Source organism: Oncorhynchus gorbuscha, linkage group LG04 (genome assembly GCF_021184085.1).
Source record: "Oncorhynchus gorbuscha isolate QuinsamMale2020 ecotype Even-year linkage group LG04, OgorEven_v1.0, whole genome shotgun sequence".
Classification (NCBI taxonomy): domain Eukaryota; kingdom Metazoa; phylum Chordata; class Actinopteri; order Salmoniformes; family Salmonidae; genus Oncorhynchus; species Oncorhynchus gorbuscha.
Genome location: NC_060176.1, coordinates 1,011,301 through 1,036,005, shown reverse-complemented (window position 1 = coordinate 1,036,005; position 24,705 = coordinate 1,011,301). Strand labels below are relative to the sequence as shown.

Genomic DNA, 24,705 nt, shown 5'->3' with positions numbered 1-24,705 from the left:
GCTGCATTCCTATGGTGTTCATACTTGCGCATTATTTTTTGTACAGATGAACGTGGTACCTTCAGGCGTTTGAAAATTGCTCCCAAGGATGAACCAGACTTGTGGAGGTCAACAATTTCTTTTCTGATGTGTTGACTGATTTCTTTTGAATTTCCTATGATATCAAGCAGAGGCACTGAGTTTGAAGGTAGTCCTTGAAATACATCCACAGGTATGCCTCCAATTGACTGAAATGATGTCAATGAGTTTAAATGACACGATCCTAAGTGTATGTACATTTCTGACTTCAACTGTACATACATTTGGTTATTATTTTATGTAGGTATTTTCTGACTTTGTTGAACCGATAGATAGAGAGGGAGGGTGACAGTGGGGAAAGATATAGGTTGTGTCAAATGGCAGTATATCACATTGGAACCCATGTTGACACTAGACGTGCTGGAGGCTGTGGCATTTCCGCTAGACCAGCCAGGCCACCCAGGCTAATGTCCTTGTCCCATTCTGTACTGCATGTGCTGTAGCCAAATCTTTTGTCATTAATTGTCATGATACATGACAAGTTTGCTTCAGCCCAGTGAAGGATGAGGCTACCTGACTACTATTTACCAGGGAAAAGGGTCCCAGACCTTCAACGAGAGTCGCACTCCAAACACAGAGATTTAGATTTAGGGTGAAAGATGTTCTATTCATTGCTGATGGACCTCATCTAGGAGAATTCAATGCCTGGTTATTCTTGAACAGGGTGAGAACTTCAGTGAGTCATGGTTTGCTATTTTGAGAACATCGGGGACCTGCGTTGACTCCCACACAACATGTGGCCTTGCTTCTGTGTCTGCTCGTTCTGTTCTGTTCATTAGTATGTGATAAAGGTATTTAACATTTGAACATCGTAATGAAACAAAGACCTACCAGAGTTGCTTGTCTCTGCAAACAAAAGAAGTGGCTGTACAAGACACCTGTTTGTAATCTACAGCAAAATGACAAAGGCAGACGCCACATTACCGTCAGTGATCGTTCAATGTGGCGTCCCTAGCTGACTCAGTATGGTCTAAGGGAGGGTTCTCACCTGATGGCCTGTATCCACACCGTAATCTCTTCTCTCTGAGGAGGGAGGAGGAGAAACAAACAGAGAGAGGAGGAGAGGGAGGGAGAGACACGGAAAGAGGATAACCCAGAATGAGGGAGGGAGGGAGGGAGGGAGAGACACGGAAAGAGGAGAACCCAGAATGAGGGAGGGAGGGAGAGGAGAGAGAGAACAGAATGAGAGAGAGAGAGAGAGAGAGAGAGAGAGAGAGAGAGAGAGAGAGAGAGAGAGAGAGAGAGAGAGAGAGAGAGAGAGAGAGAGAGAGAGAGAGAGAGAGAGAGAGAGAGAGAGAGAGAGAGAGAGAGAGAGAGAGAGAGAGAGAGAGAGAGAGAGAGAGAGAGAGAGAGAGAGAATGTGATCTAATGATGTGGTGGCAGGAGGCAGCAGTGTGAGAATGCTTGGCTGGGGAGCACATGCTGGACAGATGCTGATGCCATTAGGGCAACATCCCAAATGGAATGCTGTTCTATATATAGTGCACTACTTTTGACCAGGACCTATTCGACTCTGGTCAAAAGTAGTGCACTATGTAGGGAATAAGGTGCCATTTGGGACGAAGCCAACAAGTAGCAGAGTGCTGAGCACAGCGGTTCATCTCTCTCTCTCCACATTACTTCTCCACATGGCTGTTCTGTTCACCAACCCTGTTCTTCCTTTAACTCAAAACAAACCCGCTACTCCAGGGCTCCGTACACACACATGTACGCAGAGACACACTCGTACAAAAACATGCAAACACACACACAGGCACGAACACACACACACTTGCATGAATTTACACACACACACACTCTGCCTCCTGTCTAGGAACATGTTTTCTGAATCATGTGTCCTGGTTTCCAAGGCTCAATAAATATATGCTGGAGCTGTTATAGAAATCAGAGGAAAAAACATCCAGACGTCTTAACTTATACAAGGTGTGTGTTCGTGCCTGTGTGTGTGCTTGCTTGCTTTTGTGTGTGTGTGTGTGTGTGTGTGTGCTGGTTTTCGGGTCTTAGTAGTCCTAAAATAACCCTGGCTGAGGGAGAGCTCCAGTATTCCCTAGGTGGAGAAATAAATGTGGCTCTGATGTTTCTGCCTGAGTGGAAAATACAGCAGGGCACTTAATGTCTGGAGACTTGACTCCAACCCACCGACCTGTCTGTCAATCTATCTACAGTGCTACGTAACAGCCTTATTCTAAAATTGATGAAAAAAATATAAAAAAAATCCCTCATCAATCTACACACAATACCCCCAAAATAAGTTTGTAGAAATGTTTGCAAATGTATTAAAAATACAAATCTGATATCACATTTACATACACTACCGTTCAAAAGTTTGGGGTCACTTAGAAATGTCCTTGTTTTTTGAAATAAAAGCACTTTTTTTGTCCATTAAAATAACATACAATTAATCAGAAATACAGTGTAGACATTGTTAATTTTGTAAGTGACTATTGTAGCTGTAAACGGTCTTTTTATTTTAATGGAATATCTACATAGGCATACAGAGGCCCATTTTCAATGGCACGTTGTGTTAGCCAATCTAAGTTTATCAATTTAAAAGGCTAATTTATCATTAGAAAACCTTTTACAATTGTTAGCACAGCTGAAAACTGTTGTGCTGATTAAAAAAACAATACAACTGGCCTTTAGACTAGTTGAGTATCTGGAGCATCAACATTTGTGAAGGCCAGCATCCCGGAGTCGCCTCCTAACTGTTGATGTTGAGACTGGTGTTTTGTGGGAACTATTTAATGAAGCTGCCAGTTGAGAACTTATGAGGCATCTGTTTCTCAAACTAGACACTCTAATGTAACCTTTGCCCCAGTCTGAGAACCTTCTCCAGAGACCTCAGGACTTCATCAAGGATCTCGCTGTACTTTGCTCTGTTCATCTTTCCCTGACTAGTCTCCCAGTCCCTGCCGCTGAAAAACATCCCCACAGCATGATGCTGCCACCACCATGCTTCACTGTAGAGATGGTGCCATGTTTCCTCCAGAGGTGACACTTGGTATTCAGGCCAAATAATTAAATCTTGGTTTCATCAGACCAGGGAATCTTGTTTCTCGTGGTCTGAGTCCTTTTTAGGTGCCTTTTGGTCAACTCCAAGCGGGCTGTCATGTGCCTTTTACTGAGGAGTGACATCCGTCTGGCCACTCTACCATATAGGCCTGATTGATGGAGTGCTGCAGAGATGGTTGTGCTTCTGGAAGGTCCTCCCATCTCCACAGAGGAACTCTGGAGCTCTGTCAGAGTGACCATCGTGTTCTTGGTCTCCTCCCTGACCAAGGCCCTTCTCCCCCAATTGCTCAGTTTGGATGTGCGGCCAGCTCTAGGAAGAGTCTTAGTGCTTCTAAACTTCCATTTAAGAACGATGGAGGCCACTGTATTCTTTGAGACCTTCAATGCTGCAGACATTTTTGGTACCCTTCCCCAGATCTGTGCCTCGACACAATCCTGTCTCGGAACTCTCTGACAATTTCTTCAACCTCATGGCTTGGTTTTTGCTCTGAAAGGCACCGTCAACCTTGGGACCTTGTATTGACAATATGTGCCTTTCCAAATCATGTCCAATCAATTGGATTTACAACAGGTGGACTCCAAGTTGAAGAAACATCTCAAGGTTGATCAATGGAAACAGGATGCACCTGAGCTCAATTTCGAGTCTCTTAGCAAAAAGACTGAACACTTATGTAAATAAGGTATTTCTGCAAAAATGTCTAAACCTGTTTTCAATTTGTCATTATGGGGTATTGTGTGTTGATTGAGGTAAAAACAATAATGAATCAATTTTTAGGAAAAGTCACTTTGTCACGATCGTCGTAAGAGGCGGACCAAAATGTAGCGTGGTACGTGTTCATGATGATATTTTTAATTAAAGAAAAGCACTGAACACTGAATACAAAACAATAAACGAAAAAACGACCGTGAAGCCATATACCAAAATGTGCTGACACAAGCAACTAACATAGACATAGACAATCACCCACAACCCACAATGACAAAACAGGCTACATAAATATGGTTCCCAATCAGAGACAACGACTAACACCTGCCTCTGATTGAGAACCATATCAGGCCAAACACAGAAACAGACAAACTAGCCATCCAACATAGAATGCCCACTCAGATCACACCCTGACCAAACAAAACATAGAACATACAAAGCAAACTATGGTCAGGATGTGACACTGTAACGTAACAAAATGGACTGAATACTTTCCCGAATGCACTGTATCTATCTGTCTGTCTCTGATCTATCGCTCACGCATAAAAACAGGAAATGGAGCCGCCAGGTGTCAGATATTCTAGGGTCGAGAATGTATTCATTGAAGGAAAACCAAAAGAAAGAAGAAGAACAACAGGTTGTTGTTGTAGTTGTTGGCTCACTGGTGCTGTGGTGGAACCCAGCTAATAGATGATAACCATGGTGCATGTGTTTTCACACAGTTAAGAATGAACTGTTGTCTGTGTACTGGAACTCTACAGAAGATGAAGAGCCATGAGCATACACACACATAATGTCGGGCTCATAAACCTTGCCTGTCACTACTCTGCTGTATGAGGGATCAAACATCCTCCTGCACTCATTGTTCACAAATCATCCCCAGTATAATCTACTAGTGTTATTTCAGACCTAAGACCCCGCTGTGCACACACACACACAACCGATGATCCAACCCTTCCTATAGCTCATATGTCCCCAGCCAGCCCACTCACACAGTGTTGTATGTAAAAGGATCCAGGGTAGGATTAATATATGAAGTGATTTTATGGTGGTGTTTGATTTAATGGTTAAAACCTCCTGCTTGTTATATCCTGTTTCCCCCTGATCTGGTCATGTCCTATACAGACAGAGATCCTGTAATGACTTGACATTGTGTGCAGCCAGGGTTGTGTGCATGGGGTCTTGTAGTCGGTGTGTGTAGACTGTTGCTCCAGCCCAGCTGGAAGGCCAGTATTGCATACCTTCAGGACTGGAGTTGCCCAGTGCTCTCCTGTTGTAAGCCGTTGTTCGTTAAGAGATAAGGTTGCCTCATACCCCTCTCGTTCCCCCTTTATGCCAGGAAGATGATGTTTGCATCCCAAATTATACACTAGTGCTTAGAGCGTTGGACCAGGAACTGAAAGGTTGCTGGTTCAAATCTCCAAGCTGACAAGAATCTGCCGACGTGCCCTTGAGCAAGGCACTTAACACTAATAGCTCTGTAAGTCACTCTGGATAAGAGCATCTGCTAAATGACTGAAATGGAAATGAAAATAGTGCGCTGCTTTTGACCAGTGCCAACAAAATTGGTAGATCCCGAATGGCACCCTGAATCCTCATAGTGAACTACTTTAGATCAGAACACAGACACACACACACACATACACACTGCATTTGAGATATGCCCATTGACCCTAAACAAACAAGATGTGCCTGGAGTTTCTGCTGAAAGTGAGGGAGTTTTCCTGAACTGCCAAATGGCACCCTATTCCCTCTATAGCACACTGCTTTAGTGTGTTTAGTGTGGAATATGATGGCACCCTGTTCAGTGTTTAGTGTGGAATATGATGGCACCCTGTTCAGTGTTTAGTGTGGAATATGATGGCACCCTGTTCAGTGTTTAGTGTGGAATATGATGGCACCCTGTTCAGTGTTTAGTGTGGAATATGATGGCACCCTGTTCAGTGTTTAGTGTGGAATATGATGGCACCCTGTTCAGTGTTTAGTGTGGAATATGATGGCACCCTGTTCAGTGTTTAGTGTGGAATATGATGGCACCCTGTTCAGTGTTTAGTGTGGAATATGATGGCACCCTGTTCAGTGTTTAGTGTGGAATGTAATGGCACCCTGTTCAGTGTTTAGTGTGGAATATGATGGCACCCTTTTCAGTGTTTTAGTGTGGAATGTAATGGGAGCCGTTTTCTAAAGTGCACATTAAATGAGTCATAAGGATTGGAGTGGGCTGGTCCCCGCTATTAGTTAGAGCCAAGACCTGGAGATGTTCACAGAGTGAGAATGTAATGGGAGAGAGAGAGAGAAAGTGCACATTAAATGAGTCAGAGAGAGAGAGAGAGAGAGAGAGAGGTCCCCGAGAGAGAAGAGAGAGAGAGAGAGAGAGAGAGAGAGAGAGAGAGAGAGAGAGAGAGAGAGAGAGAGAGAGAGAGAGAGAGAGAGAGAGAGAGAGAGAGAGAGAGAGAGAGAGAGAGAGAGAGAGAGAGAGAGAGAGAGAGAGAGAGAGAGAGAGAGAGAGAGAGAGAGAGAGAGAGTGTGTGTGTCACCACGATGAAGACAGTAGGGGAATGACTCAAGTGAGCAGAAAGGTGTCCTGGCAGCCCTTGCCTCATAGGATGCCTCTTGGAGCAGTGATATCACAATGGTTAGAGGGAGGGAGATGTGGGCAGTGACACGGCTTTAGGATCCAAAAGGATCCCGTTCTCCTTGTCTCTTAATACATTTTAACCTAAACTCAACCAGCTATGGTCATGAAGACCATAGTTGTCATGAAGAACATAGTTGTCATGAAGACCATAGTTGTCATGAAGAACATAGTTGTCATGAAGACCATAGTTGTCATGAAGACCATAGTTGTCATGAAGACCATAGTTGTCATGAAGAACATAGTTGTCATGAAGACATAGTTGTCATGAAGAACATAGTTGTCATGAAGACCATAGTGTCATGAAGACCATAGTTGTCATGAAGACCATAGTTGTCATGAAGACCATAGTTGTCATGAAGAACATAGTTGTCATGAAGACCATAGTTGTCATGAAGACCATAGTTGTCATGAAGACCATAGTTGTCATGAAGACCATAGTTGTCATGAAGACCATGAAGAACATAGTTGTCATGAAGACCATAGTTGTCATGAAGACCATAGTTGTCATGAAGAACATAGTTGTCATGAAGACCATAGTTGTCATGAAGACCATAGTTGTCATGAAGAACATAGTTGTCATGAAGACCATAGTTGTCATGAAGACCATAGTTGTCATGAAGAACATAGTTGTCATGAAGACCATAGTTGTCATGAAGAACATAGTTGTCATGAAGACCATAGTTGTCATGAAGACCATAGTTGTCATGAAGAACATAGTTGTCATGAAGAACATAGTTGTCATGAAGACCATAGTTGTCATGAAGACCATAGTTGTCATGAAGACCATAGTTGTCATGAAGACCATAGTTGTCATGAAGACCATAGTTGTCATGAAGAACATAGTTGTCATGAAGACCATAGTTGTCATGAAGAACATAGTTGTCATGAAGACCATAGTTGTCATGAAGACCATAGTTGTAATGAAGACCATAGTTGTCATGAAGAACATAGTTGTTATGAAGAACATAGTGGTCATGAAGACCATAGTTGTCATGAAGACCATAGTTGTAATGAAGACCATAGTTGTCATGAAGACCATAGTTGTAATGAAGACCATAGTTGTCATGAAGACCATAGTTGTCATGAAGAACATAGTTGTCATGAAGACCATAGTTGTCATGAAGACCATAGTTGTCATGAAGAACATAGTTGTTATGAAGAACATAGTGGTCATGAAGACCATAGTTGTCATGAAGAACATAGTTGTCATGAAGACCATAGTTGTCATGAAGACCATAGTTGTCATGAAGACCATAGTTGTCATGAAGACCATAGTTGGTTGAGTATTAACATTAACCCTCGTGGCCTACAGGCAAAGAACAGTGATGGTTCATTTTTGGGTAATCAATCAATTTTCTTTTCCTTTGTTCTTGTAGATTTTTTGCAAAGATAATTCCTATTTTATTGAGAATGGAATGTTGTCCCTGTCTCATAGCGTCCAAAAATCTGTCTGTCCATTTTAATGTATATATTAAAGAGGTCTTTGTCAGTTCACCCCCAACTACTCTCTCTAGCCAGAGGACAGAAGCTTTAATGTAATAATCAGTGTATTAGTTGGCTAGAGGTACATCCCCTCCTCTCCTGCCAATGCATATATACACACACACACACACACACACACACACACACACACACACACACACACACACACACACACACACACACACACACACACACACACACACACACACACACACACACACACACACACACACACACACACACACACACACACACACACACACACACACACACACACACACTGCAGCGTCAACTAGGGACTTTCCAGTGAAGGGAGATTCCATAGGATGTAAGAAGGAGCAGATTTCCAAGGCTCTGGCCCTGTACTTAATAAAACCGAATATACACACACACACATTTTAGCTATCTCCAGCCGCACATCCGGTATAATATTCAGTGTTTTCCAGTCTGGCTTCTCTCTCCTCTTCAAATAAGACCCATTTCCTTCGTAGAGTGACTGGTACATTCTGCCCATTTTAACTTGGTAAAGGAATCCAATGTAGTCCACAAGTATTTTTCTTGAGCCTCAGTGGAGCCTGGTAGAGTTCAGACAGGACTGTTCTACTAATGGGTTCACTAGAGCCTGGTAGAGTTAAGACAGGACTGTTCTACTCATGGGTTCACTAGAGCCTGGTAGAGTTCAGACAGGACTGTTCTACTCATGGGTTCACTAGAGCCTGGTAGAGTTCAGACAGGACTGTTCTACTAATGGGTTCACTAGAGCCTGGTAGAGTTCAGACAGGACTGTTCTAATCATGGGTTCACTAGAGCCTGGTAGAGTTCAGACAGGACTGTTCTAATCATGGGTTCACTAGAGCCTGGTAGAGTTCAGACAGGACTGTTCTAATCATGGGTTCACTAGAGCCTGGTAGAGTTCAGACAGGACTGTTCTAATCATGGGTTCACTAGAGCCTGGTTGAGTTCAGACTGGACTGTTCTACTCATGGGTTCACTAGAGCCTGGTTGAGTTCAGACTGGACTGTTCTACTCGTGGGTTCACTAGAGCCTGGTTGAGTTCAGACTGGACTGTTCTACTGATTGGTTCAGTTCAGTAAATCTGCATTGTCCCAGGAGGGCAGTTTGTGTGCAGCTTTAAAAAAAGTAAAAAACCTACTTAATATAGAACAATGTGTTGAACCACTTACAAAACATACACAATGTAATTATGTGTAATTATGTTGCTATGAATCACAGTTTGTCTTGTAATAATCAATCTGTGTCTGAATAAAACTACAGGCAACCAACTATCAATGTTTTTTGGGGTAAGGTTTTTCCCAACTGTCCATGGCAGATTGTATATGTTGAATCGGAACCAACTACAAGCAACTAGGTCCAGAAAAATAGCAACTGAAACTAGGTCCAGCAAATACCAACTGTAATTAGGTCCAGCAACGGCCAATTGAAACTAGGTCCAGCAACGACCAACTGAAACTAGGTCCAGCAAATACCAACTGAAACTAGGTCCAGCAACGACCAACTGAAACTAGGTCCAGCCAATACCAACTGAAATGAGGTCCAGCAGCGGCCAACTGAAACTAGGTCCAGCAACGACCAACTGAAACTAGGTCCAGCAGCGGCCAACTGAAACTAGGTCCAGCAATGACCAACTGAAACTAGGTCCAGCAACGGCCAATTGAAACTAGGTCCAGCAGCGGCCAACTGAAACTAGGTCCAGCAACGGCCAACTGAAACGAGGTCCAGCAACGATCAAATCAAATCAAATGTTATTTGTCACATACACATGGTTAGCAGATGTTAATGCGAGTGTAGCGAAATGCTTGTGCTTCTAGTTCCGACAATGCAGTGATAACCAACAAGTAATCTAACTAACAATTCCAAAACTACTGTCTTATACACAGTGTAAGTGGATAAAGAATATGTACATAAGGATATATGAGTGATGGTACAGAACAGCATAGGCAAGATACAGTAGATGGTATCGAGTAGAGTATATACATGTGAGATGAGTATGTAAACAAAGTGGCATAGTTAAAGTGGCTAGTGATACATGTATTACATAAGGATGCAGTAGATGATATAGAGTACAGTATATACATGTGAGATGAGTATGTAAACAAAGTGGCATAGTTAAAGTGGCTAGTGATACATGTATTACATAAGGATGCAGTCGATGATATAGAGTACAGTATATACATATGAGATGAGTATGTAAACAAAGTGGCATAGTTAATGTGGCTAGTGATACATGTATTACATAAGGATGCAGTCGATGATATATAGTACAGTATATACGTATGCATATGAGATTAATAATGTAGGGTAAGTAACATTATATAAAGTAGCATTGTTTAAAGTAGCTAGTGATATATTTACATCATTTCCCATCAATTCCCATTATTAAAGTGGCTGGAGTTGAGTCAGTGTCAGTGTCAGTGTGTTGGCAGCAGCCACTCAATGTTAGTGGTGGCTGTTTAACAGTCTGATGGCCTTGAGATAGAAGCTGTTTTTCAGTCTCTCGGTCCCAGCTTTGATGCACCTGTACTGACCTCGCCTTCTGGATGATAGCGGGGTGAACAGGCAGTGGCTCAGGTGGTTGTTGTCCTTGATGATCTTTATGGCCTTCCTGTAACATCGGGTGGTGTAGGTATCCTGGAGGGCAGGTAGTTTCCCCCTGGTGATGCGTTGTGCAGACCTCACTACCCTCTGGAGAGCCTTACGGTTGAGGGCGGAGCAGTTGCCGTACCAGGCGGTGATACAGCCCGCCAGGATGCTCTCGATTGTGCATCTGTAGAAGTTTGTGAGTGCTTTTGGTGACAAGCCAAATTTCTTCAGCCTCCTGAGGTTGAGGAGGCGCTGCTGCGCCTTCTTCACGATGCTGTCTGTGTGAGTGGACCAATTCAGTTTGTCTGTGATGTGTATGCCGAGGAACTTAAAACTTGCTACCCTCTCCACCTCTGTTCCATCGATGTGGATAGGGGGGTGTTCCCTCTGCTGTTTCCTGAAGTCCACAATCATCTCCTTAGTTTTGTTGACGTTGAGTGTGAGGTTATTTTCCTGACGCCTCACTCCGAAGGCCCTCACCTCCTCCCTGTAGGCCGTCTCGTCGTTGTTGGTAATCAAGCCTACCACTGTTGTGTCGACCGCAAACTTGATGATTGAGTTGGAGGCGTACGTAGCCACGCAGTCGTGGGTGAACAGTAAGTACAGGAGAGGGCTCAGAACGCACCCTTGTGGGGCCCCAGTGTTGAGGATCAGCGGGGAGGAGATGTTGCCTACCCTCACCACCTGGGGGCGGCCCGTCAGGAAGTCCAGTACCCAGTTGCACAGGGCGGGGTCCTGTGCAACTGAAACTAGGTCCAGCAACGGCCAACTGAAACTAGGTCCGCAACGAACAACTGAAACTAGGTCCAGCAACGACCAACTGAAACTAACTTACACACTTGGCCAATTAGTTCAACAACCGTCTGTAGACGGTGTGATTGGCTCTAGTTGGATAGATTTCTCTCACACACACACACACACACACACACACACACACACACACACACACACACACACACACACACACACACACACACACACACACACACACACACACACACACACACACACACACACACACACACACACACACAGCATCTCAAATCATTTAGGCTAGATCAGGTTCCTGTGCCCTCCACGCATGTTAGTCAGTTAAGTTCTTTAGCCAAGGAAGGCTTTTGTTCCTTAGTTGTATTGTTCCTTGTGTGACTGAGTGGGCTGTGGGTTGGATCACAGGGAGTCAGCTCAACTTCTGAGTCTTCAGCTTCTCTGGCTACATACACACATCACACACGCTTGAACGTGTGTGTGTGTGTGTGTGTGTGTGTGTGTGTGTGTGTGTGTGTGTGTGTGTGTGTGTGTGTGTGTGTGTGTGTGTGTGTGTGTGTGTGTGTGTGTGTGTGTGTGTGTGTGTGTGTGTGTGTGTGTGTGTGTGTGTGTGCGTGTGTGTGTGTGCTTGATCAACTTCTTATAATGGTGGAAATAAGGTAGAAATAAGACCAAGTTATAATGGTAGAAATAAGACCAAGTTAATGCAGACAGTATTCCATTTTTTTGTTCAATGTATTTTTTAAACTTTTGTTTTTTACCTCTTATTTTTATATATATTTTTATCATTGTTATAGTTATTTTTCCCCCCAATTTGCAAGTTAGTCTTGTCTCATCATTGCAACTCCCGTACGGACACGGGAGAGGCGAAGGTCAAGATTCATGCGTCCTCTGAAACACGACCCTGCCAAGCCGCACTGCTTCGAGAGAGAATTTTAGTTAATACCACTCCGACAATTTCTGTTGGTCACAGATACCTTTAAAACAAGTGGGCCTCACAATTCGCCTCAGGGTCTCGTCTTGGTATTTCTGTGCATTCAAATTGACATCGATAAAATGCAATTGTGTTCATTGTCTGTAGTAAATGCCTGCCCACACCATAACCCCACCACCATCATGGGACACTCTGTTCACAACGTTGACATCAGCAAACTGCTCGCCCACACTAGGCATGTTTTGAGGCCTGGTTGGACGTAATGCCAAATTCTCTAAAATGAACATTATGGCGGCTTATGGTAGAGAAATGAACATTCAACTTTCTGGCAACAGCTCTGGTGGACATTCCTGCAGTCAGCATGCCAATTGCAGGTGGATGGATTATCTTGGTAAAGAAGAAATGCTCACTAACAGGGATGTAAACTAATGTGTGCACAACATTTTAAACATTTCTGGGTTATTTTATTTATACTCATGAAATATGTGACCAACACTTTACATGTTGCGTTTTATATTTTTGTTCCGTGTAGAAGACGTGTGACTGAGGTGAAAAGTTGAAGAGTGGCAGGATTTATGTAGTACTCATTAAAATACTATCTGAAGCTGTGGCTCATTGTTCAGCCTGCTGTTTTAAAGAGCCACGCTTACATTTGCCAGAGTCTCCTGCCCCCGCTGTGTGTGCGATCACAGGAAGTCATCAGCGGTAGGATAAAGATGGCGGTGTAGTTGAGGCCGGCTGAGCTCCTTAAAATGGACACAAAGGAGGCCTGTGTCCAGCCTCCAGCATGCGACCGAAAATATTTTGCAACAGAAAAAGGAAAATCAATATTTCTCATTGGACGAATTATCTTCCTGTTTAAGTCCGTGTTCTTCCGTTTGCTTCCTAATGAACATGACCCTGGCCTAGCCTGCTCATCCATTACTGCACTAAAGCTAGCTAATCGTAGCCTGGTCGCAGAGCTGTTGGTGCTGTCTTGCCAGACAAAGCTTGTCTCATTATTCTCTCTCTTTCTCTGTGTGTTTCTCTCCCTCACTTGTGTCTAAAACAGAGACAAAGCTAGTGTCATAATTCTCTCTCTCTCTCTCTGTGTTTCTATCTCTCTCTGTGTGTTTCTCTCCCTCACTTGTGTCTGAAACAGAGACAAAGCTCGTCTCATTATTCTCTCTCTCTCTGTTTCTCTCCCTCACTTGTGTCTGAAACAGAGACAAAGCTAGTCTCATTATTCTCTCTCTCTCTGTGTGTTTCTCTCCCTCACTTGTCTGAAACAGAAACAAAGCTAGTCTCATTATTTTCTCTCTCTGTGTGTTTCTCTCCCTCACTTGTGTCTGAAACAGAGACAAAGCTAGTCTCATTATTCTCTCTCTCTGTGTTTCTCTCCCTCACTTGTGTCTGAAACAGAGACAAAGCTAGTCTCATTATTCTCTCTCTCTCTCTGTGTGTTTCTCTCCCTCACTTGTGTCTGAAACAGAGACAAAGCTAGTCTCATTATTCTCTCTCTCTGTGTGTTTCTCTCCCTCACTTGTGTCTGAAACAGAGACAAAGCTGGTCTCATTATTCTCTCTCTCTCTGTGTGTTTCTCTCCCTCACTTGTGTCTGAAACAGAGACAAAGCTAGTCTCATTATTCTCTCTCTCTCTGTGTGTTTCTCTCCCTCACTTGTGTCTGAAACAGAGACAAAGCTAGTCTCATTATTCTCTCTCTCTCTGTGTTTCTCTCCCTCACTTGTGTCTGAAACAGAGACAAAGCTAGTCTCACTATTCTCTCTCTCTCTCTCTGTGTTTCTCTCCCTCACTTGTCTGAAACAGAGACAAAGCTAGTCTCATTATTCTCTCTCTCTCTCTGTGTGTTTCTCTCCCTCACTTGTGTCTGAAACAGAGACAAAGCTAGTCTCATTATTCTCTCTCTCTCTGTGTGTTTCTCTCCCTCACTTGTGTCTGAAACAGAGACAAAGCTGGTCTCATTATTTTCTCCCCTTGGAGTTACTCTGCTCCCTTCCACAGAGAGACATTGCGGGTCTGCATCCTTAATGGCACCCTATTCACTACATACTCCACTACTTTTGACCAGACCACTATAGGGCTCTGGTCTAAAGTAGTGTACTGTAAAGGGAATAGGGTGCCATTTGGACACAGCCTATGAAGGTTAATTTTTAATGAACTGTTCACCATTGAAGTGGTAGCTGCCCTAATAATGACGTTATCTTATCTCCAGAGCCACACTCTGTTCATGTCTCTCCAGGTGTCTGAATTCTCGGAGCAGGAGCTCTGATCTAGGATCAGGTCCTCTGCTGTTCATATCATCTTGTTCATTATGCCTCTCCTCCTCTAATCTCCTCGTCCCAGTCAGAGCAGGTTCAACTCCCTCTCATGACTCTGGTTCCTCTTATGGTTTCTTCCTACCTAGGGACTGTTTCCGTGTCACTACTGTCTCTCTGATCACTCTTTAGGCTCCAGCTGTTGTCAATCACTGTGACATGTGTTTGTAGAAAGTGCTGGATTGATTAATTGATTGATGGATTGATTCCCTAGGTATTGGCGGTCTCGAGGAATGTGTGTTGAAGTCTGCGACCCTCTCCACCTCCCCTGCCCTCCCCCCTTTCATCCCCCTCAACTTCGAAGCTACGCCCATCGTACGAGTGGCCATCGAACCCAAACACCCAAGTAAGTGTCAAACACACACGGTTACACACAAACACACTTACATTGTGAATTTGTTGAGGTTGTTGCCGGTCGGTTAGGTTTTTTTTGTCTGTCATCTGAGGTAAGATGCTAATGTTGAGAAGCTAACGTTCCTCCAGCACCTCAGCCAGCCAGCCATTCTGTCAACCAACCAGCTATTCAACCAGTCAGTCAGCCGATCAGCTGGTCCACAGATAGTCAGACATTCCTGCAGCTCTTCCGTGGTATTCGTTAGTATTATAGCTGAGGGCAACATTTGCCTCATATGGAGGGAGTTAGTCAGCTAGCAGTCAGTTAGCTAGTCTTAGAAAGATGGCTGGTATTTTAGTTTCAGGATAACTATTTTGGGAAGCTTCAAATAGTGTTTGTTTGTTTTCTTTTAAGTAGTTGCACTTAGTAGTTGAGCTGACTTGTAACCCTGAAAATTCAAACCCGTCCTGGGTTATGTTCATCAGGGCACTCATCAGAAAGTGTACTTTTCTACAATCGTGTGTGTGTGTGTGTGTCAAGGTGAGATGCCTAAGCTGGTACGGGGTATGAGGCTGTTGAACCAGGCTGACCCGTGTGCTGAGGTTCTGATCCAGGAGACAGGAGAACACGTACTGGTCACAGCCGGGGAGGTCCACCTGCAACGCTGTCTGGACGACCTCCGAGAGAGGTGAGCCTCTTGTTTTCCTCTTTTGATTGACGAGTTCAACGGTTTATTTCTACAGTTGGAAACAGAGAGGGAGAAACAGTAGGAAGGTTGGACGCAGGGATTGAACCCCGGTCTCCGTTGGAGAGAAGTATATTATGAGACTGAAGCCGGGAGCGTCATCACTTAAACATGAGCTCTGCACAGAGAGGTCTGTCTGTCTGTCTGTCTGTCTGTCTGTCTGTCTGTCTGTCTGTCTGTCTGTCTGTCTGTCTGTCTGTCTGTCTGTCTGTCTGTCTGTCTGTCTGTCTGTCTGTCTGTCTGTCTGTCTGTCTGTCTGTCTGTCTGTCTGTCTGTCTGTCTGTCTGTCTGTCTGTCTGTCTGTCTGTCTGTCGAAATCTAGTCAATAGTAGTGACATTTTGACCAGACGCCCTGTAACAGAGTGTAGATGAGCAGCAGACGGCTCAGTTTGAGATGACTCAGCTTTTACACCGTCTGGCCCAGTCTCACACACTGATGATTGACATGATGAATCTGTGTGTAATGTTTCTGACTGAGAGTGGGTGTCTCTCTCTCTATAAAACGTCATGTGGGATTATTGACTGGAGATGCTGTCTTTAGATGTCTCTTCTCCATTCTGATCATGTCAGAGAGAGAGTTTTAAAGAGTTCCGTACAGAGGTGTCAAATACAGCTCATTTCATTTGCATCCTAAGACCAGTTGCCCTCCACCCCTGCCATAAACTAAACTCACCAGCCTCCCTCTGATGTTGAGGGATCAGGTCCTTTGTATAGCTATTCATAATCAATACCTAAAGCTGTTGTAAGACCACCCACACATGTGACTGTAGCATTTATCAGTCCAGTCCTGCTGAGATCCTGTATTATCTATGTGTATAGTACATAAAGAAACCAGCATGTGTATCGTTGGAGGTGTGAGGTGGGGAGATGTTTGAACACATCCAAATAGATATTTCACAGCTTTATTTCAAATGGAGTTTTCATAACCCCATAAATCAAAGATTTCCATTTGCTTTGATACTTTGAAAGTGATACAAAGTACAGTGGAGTCTAGGCCTGTGTCCCAAATGACATGCAGTGTGTTGCAGTGGGACAAATGTGCAGGCCTCAATCCTAAATATAGTTGTACATGTATATAGATGTTCAGGTGCGTTATCTCTTTAACATACATTAGTATGTCCAGATAAATCTTTGGGAGATTATTGAAATCATGAGGGAATTGGGATTTCTGGGAAACTTGGGAATTGAATAACTGGAATTTTACATCGCTAATGGTGAATATCCACAGTCCTAAAGCGTTAATTCCCCAGAAGAAAGAATGGGAATTAGATATGACATGTCCTTCGGGGTAACCTTGGTACTAACTAAATCTGCATCTATCTGCATACGTTGTCCTTGTCACTCAGTTCATCTGTATAACTTATCAATGTAGAAGACAGAGTATTGATGAGAGGACCTTTCCTTCAGCCAATCAGTCAAACTGGTAATCCTCCCACAACAGAATGATCGATGGCTACATTGGTTAACAAGTTATGGATTGGGCCAAGGACACAGAAAGTTAGGGAAACGGTCAACATGTAGTTTATCAACATTGGACTACACTAAAACATCATTTTCATGTTTCAATGAACTTACTCTCAGTACAACCTTTGGAGGAATCGAAGTTATCAAATATATTACAGCATTACACAGGCACACACACACACGCACACACACATTCATTTCCTAACTAACGTTCTTATAAGGTCAACATGATTGTTGCTAACTCAAACACACTGACCAGATTTATAAAGAGTCTCAGGGATCTTTACAGCTTTCCCCCTGGAAGATAACACAGGGTGATTTAGAAACAGTCCTAAACCTGCCGGAATGACAGGGCATCCAGGAACTGGATCCCGTCTAGTAAATGTAATTCTATGTTTACAAATAGTCCAGGCCAGCCTGATTAGGTCACCCAGGCAGGTGAAACACTAGAATTACCTTGTATTCTCCTGTTTGGTGAATAACAGTCCCAGCCGTAGAGAGAGAACCATTTTTGTCTTTGTGTTCTATCTCTGTGGTCCCCACTGCATTTAATCAGGGGATGACTGCAATTCTTATTCTATGTTTGAAAATATGCCAGCCAGTCAGCTAGTCGGGCAAAGAGCAGGGCAGGACAGAGGAAGCGGAACCGTGTTGGCTGTGAATGCCGACTGACCCCATTGTGACACAACAACACACACAAGCAGACTGGCCCGTGGCCATTCACTCTCTAGCTCAGTAAGAGGTCAAACCCGTTTTAGCCACTCATGTGGCACGTGGGACTGTGACGTCACAGAGTCAGGATTCTGAAGCTGAAACAGCGCCAGGGTTGTCTCGCTGCCCTGGAAAGTGGGTCATCTGATCCAGTTAAAGCTGGGGTGAACCAGGCAAACTTTTTTTATTTCTGCTCACTAATGCACACACACACAGAACACAGCTTTTTTCATGTGAATTTTCTGAACTTTTTGGGTGTAAAAATGTATTCCCATTCAAAATCCAATTTTCCCTAACCCTTACACCTAAAAAGTCCTGAAAAATAAAATAATATCTTACCTTGTCAGGACATTCTGGTCCTGATAATGTAGGCAACATGTACACACAAAAACACACATTCAGACACACAAAACCACACACTACACTGTTTGGTGGCCTTTTGTTTGTTTGCTTTGGCACCTTTCAACACCCTGCATTATCACATTCATGCATGCAAAACACTCACTTACACTACGGACTACTGATTACACACACCATTGGATATTTTCCTTAGTTGCTTTAGTTAATAAATATATCTTTTGTTACTCCTTATCTCCACGTTGTCTCCCTTTGTTACGGGCTTTGAGCCGGTTCGTGACAAGTGGGGGCTCGTCCGGGATCTTTGAACTATTGGTTTGGGAGACCGTGGAGGTACGTGTTTGGTTTGAATAGTGTTTGAGTGTGATCGGCCCAGTATTGGTTGCCTTTGTTGTTTGGTTTGTGTGCTGCGTTGGAGAGAGTATAATGGTTAGTTTCCAGGCCCTGCCTAGCCTGAACTCTTGTTCTACTTTCTGTTGGGACGTCAGTCTGAAGTGAGTAATCTGCTGTGTACCTCGGTGGGAGATTTGGGTAGGGTAGTGGAACTTGCTACCCGGAGCTATAGCCTTTTTCCCCTGATAGGTTTAGCGACGTGTTTCATTTTTTGGAATATGTTGGGCATGGTTAATGTTTGTTATTTTTGTGTGGTGTCTGTGGACTGAGCAGTTGTCTCGGGGGCACATCCGTGGCTTGGTGGAATTTGCCAGCATGCTGGGGAGTTCTATTTCCTTGCCAGCGGGCTACAGTGCGTAAATTCCCACCGCAAATCTGCACGAAGACTAGGGTTGAGTTATTGTAGGTTTTGGGGAAGCTCCATATCTCATCTCTCTTCTGTGGTGCTCAGGGTGATTGTCAATTCTCGGGTTGTGTTCTGGTGTGCTCAGCAGAAGGGAAGAGCGAGAATTGTTTTTGTGTGATTATGGCGTCTTATGTAGATAAGTTCATTCGCTCTCCATCAGAGGAATTGTTAGATTTAGGTACTAAAGAACAGCTGTTGAAGGTCGCGGAACACTACAAGGTTGAGATTAGTGATAAACGTCTAAAGAATTCTATTAGGTTGATATTGAAAGCCAATCTGATGGATAGTGGTATTCTTGAAGTTACCACCGGGCCAGCCTCTGCTGAGGATTTGTTGTCTCCCCATAACGTTACAATGGCCATTCCATCGGTTAGTCCTAGTAGCCTTCTTTTTGAACAGCAGAAAGAACTGCTTTTGTTACAGCTAGAGCATGATCGTGAGAAGCTAGAGCATGATCGTGAGAAGCTAGAGCATGATCGTGTGAAATATGAAAAGGAATTGGCATTTAAACAAGATATGGAGCGTGCTAAAATCAAGTTGCAACAAGAACGTATAGAGTTGGTTAGGGAAGGAAAGATCTCAGGGGAGAGTTTGTTTTGGGAAGGTGACCCAGATTTACCTAGGGGTAGTTCCGCTTTTGGTCGTGCCCCAGAGACATTTGATATTGTTGGGAACTTGCGGTTATTGCCTCGGTTTAATGAAAGGGACCCCGAGACATTCTTTTCGTTGTTTGAGCGGGTTGCTGACGCTAGGAGTTGGCCTGATTCTGACCGCACTTTAATGTTGCAGTGTGTGCTGACTGGTAAAGCGCAGGAAGCATATTCAGCTCTTAGTGTACACGACAGTGCCAGTTATGATAAAGTTAAAACAGCTGTGTTACAGATTTATGAATTGGTCCCTGAGGCTTACCGCCAACGATTTAGAACTTTAAAAGGGACGATAACCAGACTCATGTTGAGTTTGCGCGACAGTTATCTTTACAGTTTAATCGCTGGTGTTCTGCCTCTGCAGTTGTGACTTTCCAAGGGCTGTGTGATCTGATTATGTTAGAGCAATTTAAGGACACAATTCCTGATCGTATTGCCACTTATATTAATGAACAGAAAGTAAAGAATGTTGCTGAAGCTGCGGTTTTGGCGGACGAGTATGTGTTGACTCACAAAAGTGTCTTTGCAAAACCCCGTATTCGGAAAGAGTGGGGGTGTTCGGATAGATTTGGGCTTCGCTCACCGAGATACTTTGATTCTCGGGCAGAGTTCTATTCAACTAGGGTTGAACCTGACTCCCATGGTAAGGCTGACTTTGGGCAGGAGTGTCACTACTGTCAAGGTTCAGGTCATTGGAAAAACGAATGTCCACTTCTCAGGTCAAAGGGTGCTTACGCTAAATCTAAGCCTGCTGCGTTAGCTGCACCTGTTCCACATCAGTTCATTCTTGACTCATTTCCTCAGGCCCAGGAGAATGTGAAAGTCCATATTGATCCAGACTATTTACCTTTCATTACAGAAGGTTTTGTGTCTATGTTAGGAAGTAAAGACCTAGTGCCAGTGAAGATCCTGAGAGACACAGGTGCCTCTGAATCATTTGTGTTGGAGTCTGTGTTACCCTTTTCTGCTGAGACTGATTCGGGAATAGTGTTCTAATTAGGGGAATAGGTTTGAACACTCTGTCAGTTCCATTGCATAAACTGATGTTGGATTGTGGGCTGGTGAAGGGTGAAGTTGTTGTGGGGGTGCGTCCTTCATTGCCTATTGAGGGTATCGACGTTATCCTTGGGAATAACTTAGCAGGTGAGCGGGTATGGCCAGTTGTGTTTCCATCTCTAGTGGTTTCCACTAAGCCGTCATTTGTTGGGATTCCTGATGAGAGTGTACAGAGTTTCCCAGAGGTGTTCTCTGCGTGTGCAGTGACACGTTCTATGAGCCGTGGCGAACTAGTCACTGCGCCGACTAATGATAATAATACAAAGTATGTCACTGTTTTCCCTGTTATCCCGTTATCTGTAACCCGCTCAGATCTAATCAATGCTCAACGGGATGACCCCACGTTGGAAGAGTTGCGTGATCAAATTGTGCCTATAGAACAGTTGGGAGATGTCGCCCATGGCTATTTTCTCCAAGAGGATGTCCTGATGAGAAAGTGGGTGTCTCATGATAGTGTTTTTCTGGGGAGGCAATTAGTCAGGTTGTTGTACCAGTTAAGCTTCGTGAGTTGGTGTTGGAAACTTCTCACAGTGACGTTGCTGGACATATGGGGGTGAGGAAAACCTACAATCGCATATTAAGACATTTCTTTTGGCCTAGATTAAAGAGGGATGTTTCTGATTTTATCAAAACTTGTCACACCTGTCAATTAACTGGTAAGCCTAATCAAGCTATTAAACCAGTACCATTGTTTCCTATTCCTGTACTCAGCCAACCTTTTGAGTATCTAATTATTGACTGTGTGGGTCCTCTGCCTCATTCTAAAAAGGGTAGCAGTTACCTGTTCACTGTGATGTGTCAGACCACTAGGTTTCCTGCTGCCTATCCTCTCCGATCTATCACGACTAAATCGGTGTTAAAAGCTTTGACTCAGTTTCTCTCATTGTTTGGAATCCCTAAGGTCATTCAGAGTGATCAAGGATCTAATTTTACCTCTAATCTGTTTGGTCAGGTTCTTCAACAGCTTCATATTAAACACAATGTGTCTAGCGCCTATCACGCGCAAAGTCAAGGAGCACTGGAACGTTTCCATCAAACACTTAAGTCTTTGTTGAGAGCTTATTGTACTGAGATGGATAAGGATTGGGAGGAGGGGTTGCCTTGGTTACTGTTAGCCGCTAGGGAAGTTTCACAGGAGAGCACAGGTTTCAGTCCAAATGACCTTGTGTTTGGACATAGGGTGCGTGGACTTTTATCTGTTCTCCAGGATGACTGGAAGTCTCCCGAGCCTCCTCAGTCCCTGTGTTCGTATGTGTGTGATTTCCGGCGACGGCTGTATGCCGCTGGTGAAATGGCTAAAGAGAAGTTATCATCTTCACAGGATAGGATGAAGGGCATATTTGATCGCCGAACTGAGCCTCGTCACTTTAGTCCAGGTGACCAGGTTCTTGCTCTGCTGCCAATTGTTGGTTCTCCTTTTCAAGCCAAGTTTCAAGGTCCATATACAGTGGTGCGCCAGTACACTGAGCAAAATTATCTAGTTGCCACTCCAGAACGGAGGAAAGCACACCAGCTGTGCCATGTAAATCTGTTAAAACCCTATTATGCACGTTCCTCTGAGACTGAACAGTGGGATTCTACAGAGGACGGTAAACCTGTTCTTTTGGCTGATACCGTTGTTTCCTTGGGTTCTTGTCGTGCTAGATCTGTGCATGAGGAGGAAGATGTTCCTGGTCCTGACGATTGTATATTGCAGGGTAGATTGAAAAATTCAGAAACACTGGATATTTTAGACAGTCTTCTCACTCACCTACCTGTTGATGAGCGGAAAGAGATGGTTGGTCTGATTCAGAGATTTCCAGGTTTATTTTCTGATACACCTACACGTACAAACTTAATAGAACATGATATTGACATTGGAGGTGCTGACCCCATTCGTCAGCGGTTCTATAGAGTTTCTTCAGAGAAACTACGTTGTCTGGATGCTGAGGTCAAGTACATGCTGGAGAGTAAGATAGCAGAGCCTTCTTTCTCCAGTTGGGCTTCTCCCTGTATCTTGGTCAGTAAACCGGATGGAACAAACCGTTTTTGTACGGACTACCGTAAGGTAAACAGTGTCACAAAGCCAGATTCATTTCCTCTTCCTCGGATGGAGGACTGTGTTGATCAAGTCGGTGCAGCTAAGTTTGTGAGCAAATTTGACCTGTTAAAAGGCTATTGGCAGGTGCCACTGACGAGTAGGGCACGTGAAATCTCTGCCTTTATTACACCCTTTGGTCTGTACTCGTATTCAGTTATGAGTTTCGGTCTGCGCAATGCACCTGCCACTTTTCAGCGACTTATGAACAGGGTTGTCGCCGGTCTGACCGGGTGCGCTGTTTATTTGGACGATGTAGTGATCTATGCAGATACTTGGGAAGAACATCTGTCCCGTATTCAAGCCTTGTTTGAACGTCTGGCTGCAGGTCGCCTCACAATCAATCTGGCAAAATGTGAGTTTGCTCAGGCGACCGTTACATACCTTGGAAAAGTGGTTGGGCAGGGTGAAGTGCGTCCTGTTCGGGCTAAAGTGGTGGCTATTGATGCTTTTCCACCACCAACTACTAAAAAGGAACTGATGCGTTTCTTGGGCATGATTGGTTATTACCGTAGTTTTTGTAATAACTTCTCTACTGTGGTCGCTCCTTGACAGATATGCTGAAAGCTAAGGCTGTTTACGTTTGGTCTACTCGTTGTCAACACGCTTTTGAAGATTCAAAGAGGTTGCTTACCTCAACTCCAGTGCTGGCTGCTCCTCGCATGGATTTGTCATTTACCTTGCAGGTGGATGCTAGTCATGTGGGGGCAGGTGCAGTTTTGCTGCAAGCAGATGTGTCTGGGATTGAGAAGCCTGTTAGTTTCTTTTCTAAAAAGTTTAACGATTATCAGTTGAACTATTCGGTTATTGAAAAGGAAGCGCTAGCACTCATTTGGGCGCTACAACACTTCGAAGTGTATGTCGGGTCGGGGGTAGTACCTATTGTGGTCTACACCGACCATAACCCCTCACTTTTTTGAGGTCCATGATGTGTCCAAACCAGAGGATAATGCGATGGTGTTTATTTTTACAATCATTCCATCTCGATGTGAGGCACATCCGGGGACTGAAAACGTGATTGCTGATGCGCTCTCTCGTGCGCCCTGTTCCTAATGTTTACGTGACTAACCATTGTTTCGTATTGTCATGTTCTCTCTGTCCTGTCTGCTCCCTCCTGGTCTTGTTTTCTTTCCTCTTAAATGTTGCTTCCTGTGCGAAGGTTGCTGAGGTCTGGGGAGGAGGTTGGCTGGGGCAAATTGTAAGTGTGAACACGTAAACCCTCATCAATTTGGGGCACAGAGGCCTGTGTCAATTTGGGGCGCAGAGGCCTGTGTCAATTTGGGGCGCAGAGGCCTGTGTCAATTTGGGGCGCAGAGGCCTGTGTCAATTTGGGACGCAGAGGCCTGTGTCAATTTGGGACGCAGAGGCCTGTGTCAATTTGGGACGCAGAGGCCTGTGTCAATTTGGGACGCAGAGGCCTGTGTCAATTTGGGACGCAGAGGCCTGTGTCAATTTGGGACGCAGAGGCCTGTGTCAATTTGGGACGCAGAGGCCTGTGTCAATTTGGGACGCGGGAGGCTGGTATGTTGTTCCGGGGTCCTTGTTGGTCCCCGGTTTTATGGGGGAATGTGACGACCCTCCCACTCTGTCTGCCGTATTCTGTCTTTGTTCTTGTTTTCTTATTAGGATGCCGGTGGGCGGAGTTGAGAGGGTCGTCAGCTACATGGGAAACACCTGGGCCAGGTGTCTCCCAGGATAAATAGACCTCTTCAACATTCATGGAGGAGACTCTCTCCATGCAGACACCTGTTGTAGATTGTGGTGTGGTTCTTGGTGGCCTTTTGTTTGTTTGCTTTGGCACCTTTCAACACCCTGCATTATCACATTCATGCATGCAAAACACTCACTTACACTACGGACTACTGATTACACACACCATTGGATATTTTCCTTAGTTGCTTTAGTTAATAAATATATCTTTTGTTACTCCTTATCTCCACGTTGTCTCCCTTTGTTACGGGCTTTGAGCCGGTTCGTGAC

The 24,705-nt window shown here is 44.2% G+C and overlaps 1 protein-coding gene across 1 annotated transcript in view; it reads left to right on the top strand.

Annotated features, from left to right (window-relative positions):
* The window catches only part of efl1 (elongation factor like GTPase 1), a 98,108-nt gene that overhangs the window by 50,940 nt on the left and 22,463 nt on the right, over positions 1-24,705 (top strand). The window contains exons 16-17 of the mRNA XM_046345520.1: positions 14,750-14,881; positions 15,410-15,557. Coding sequence (XP_046201476.1) covers positions 14,750-14,881; positions 15,410-15,557 — 280 coding nt within the window. The remainder of the gene's footprint in view (positions 1-14,749; positions 14,882-15,409; positions 15,558-24,705) is intronic.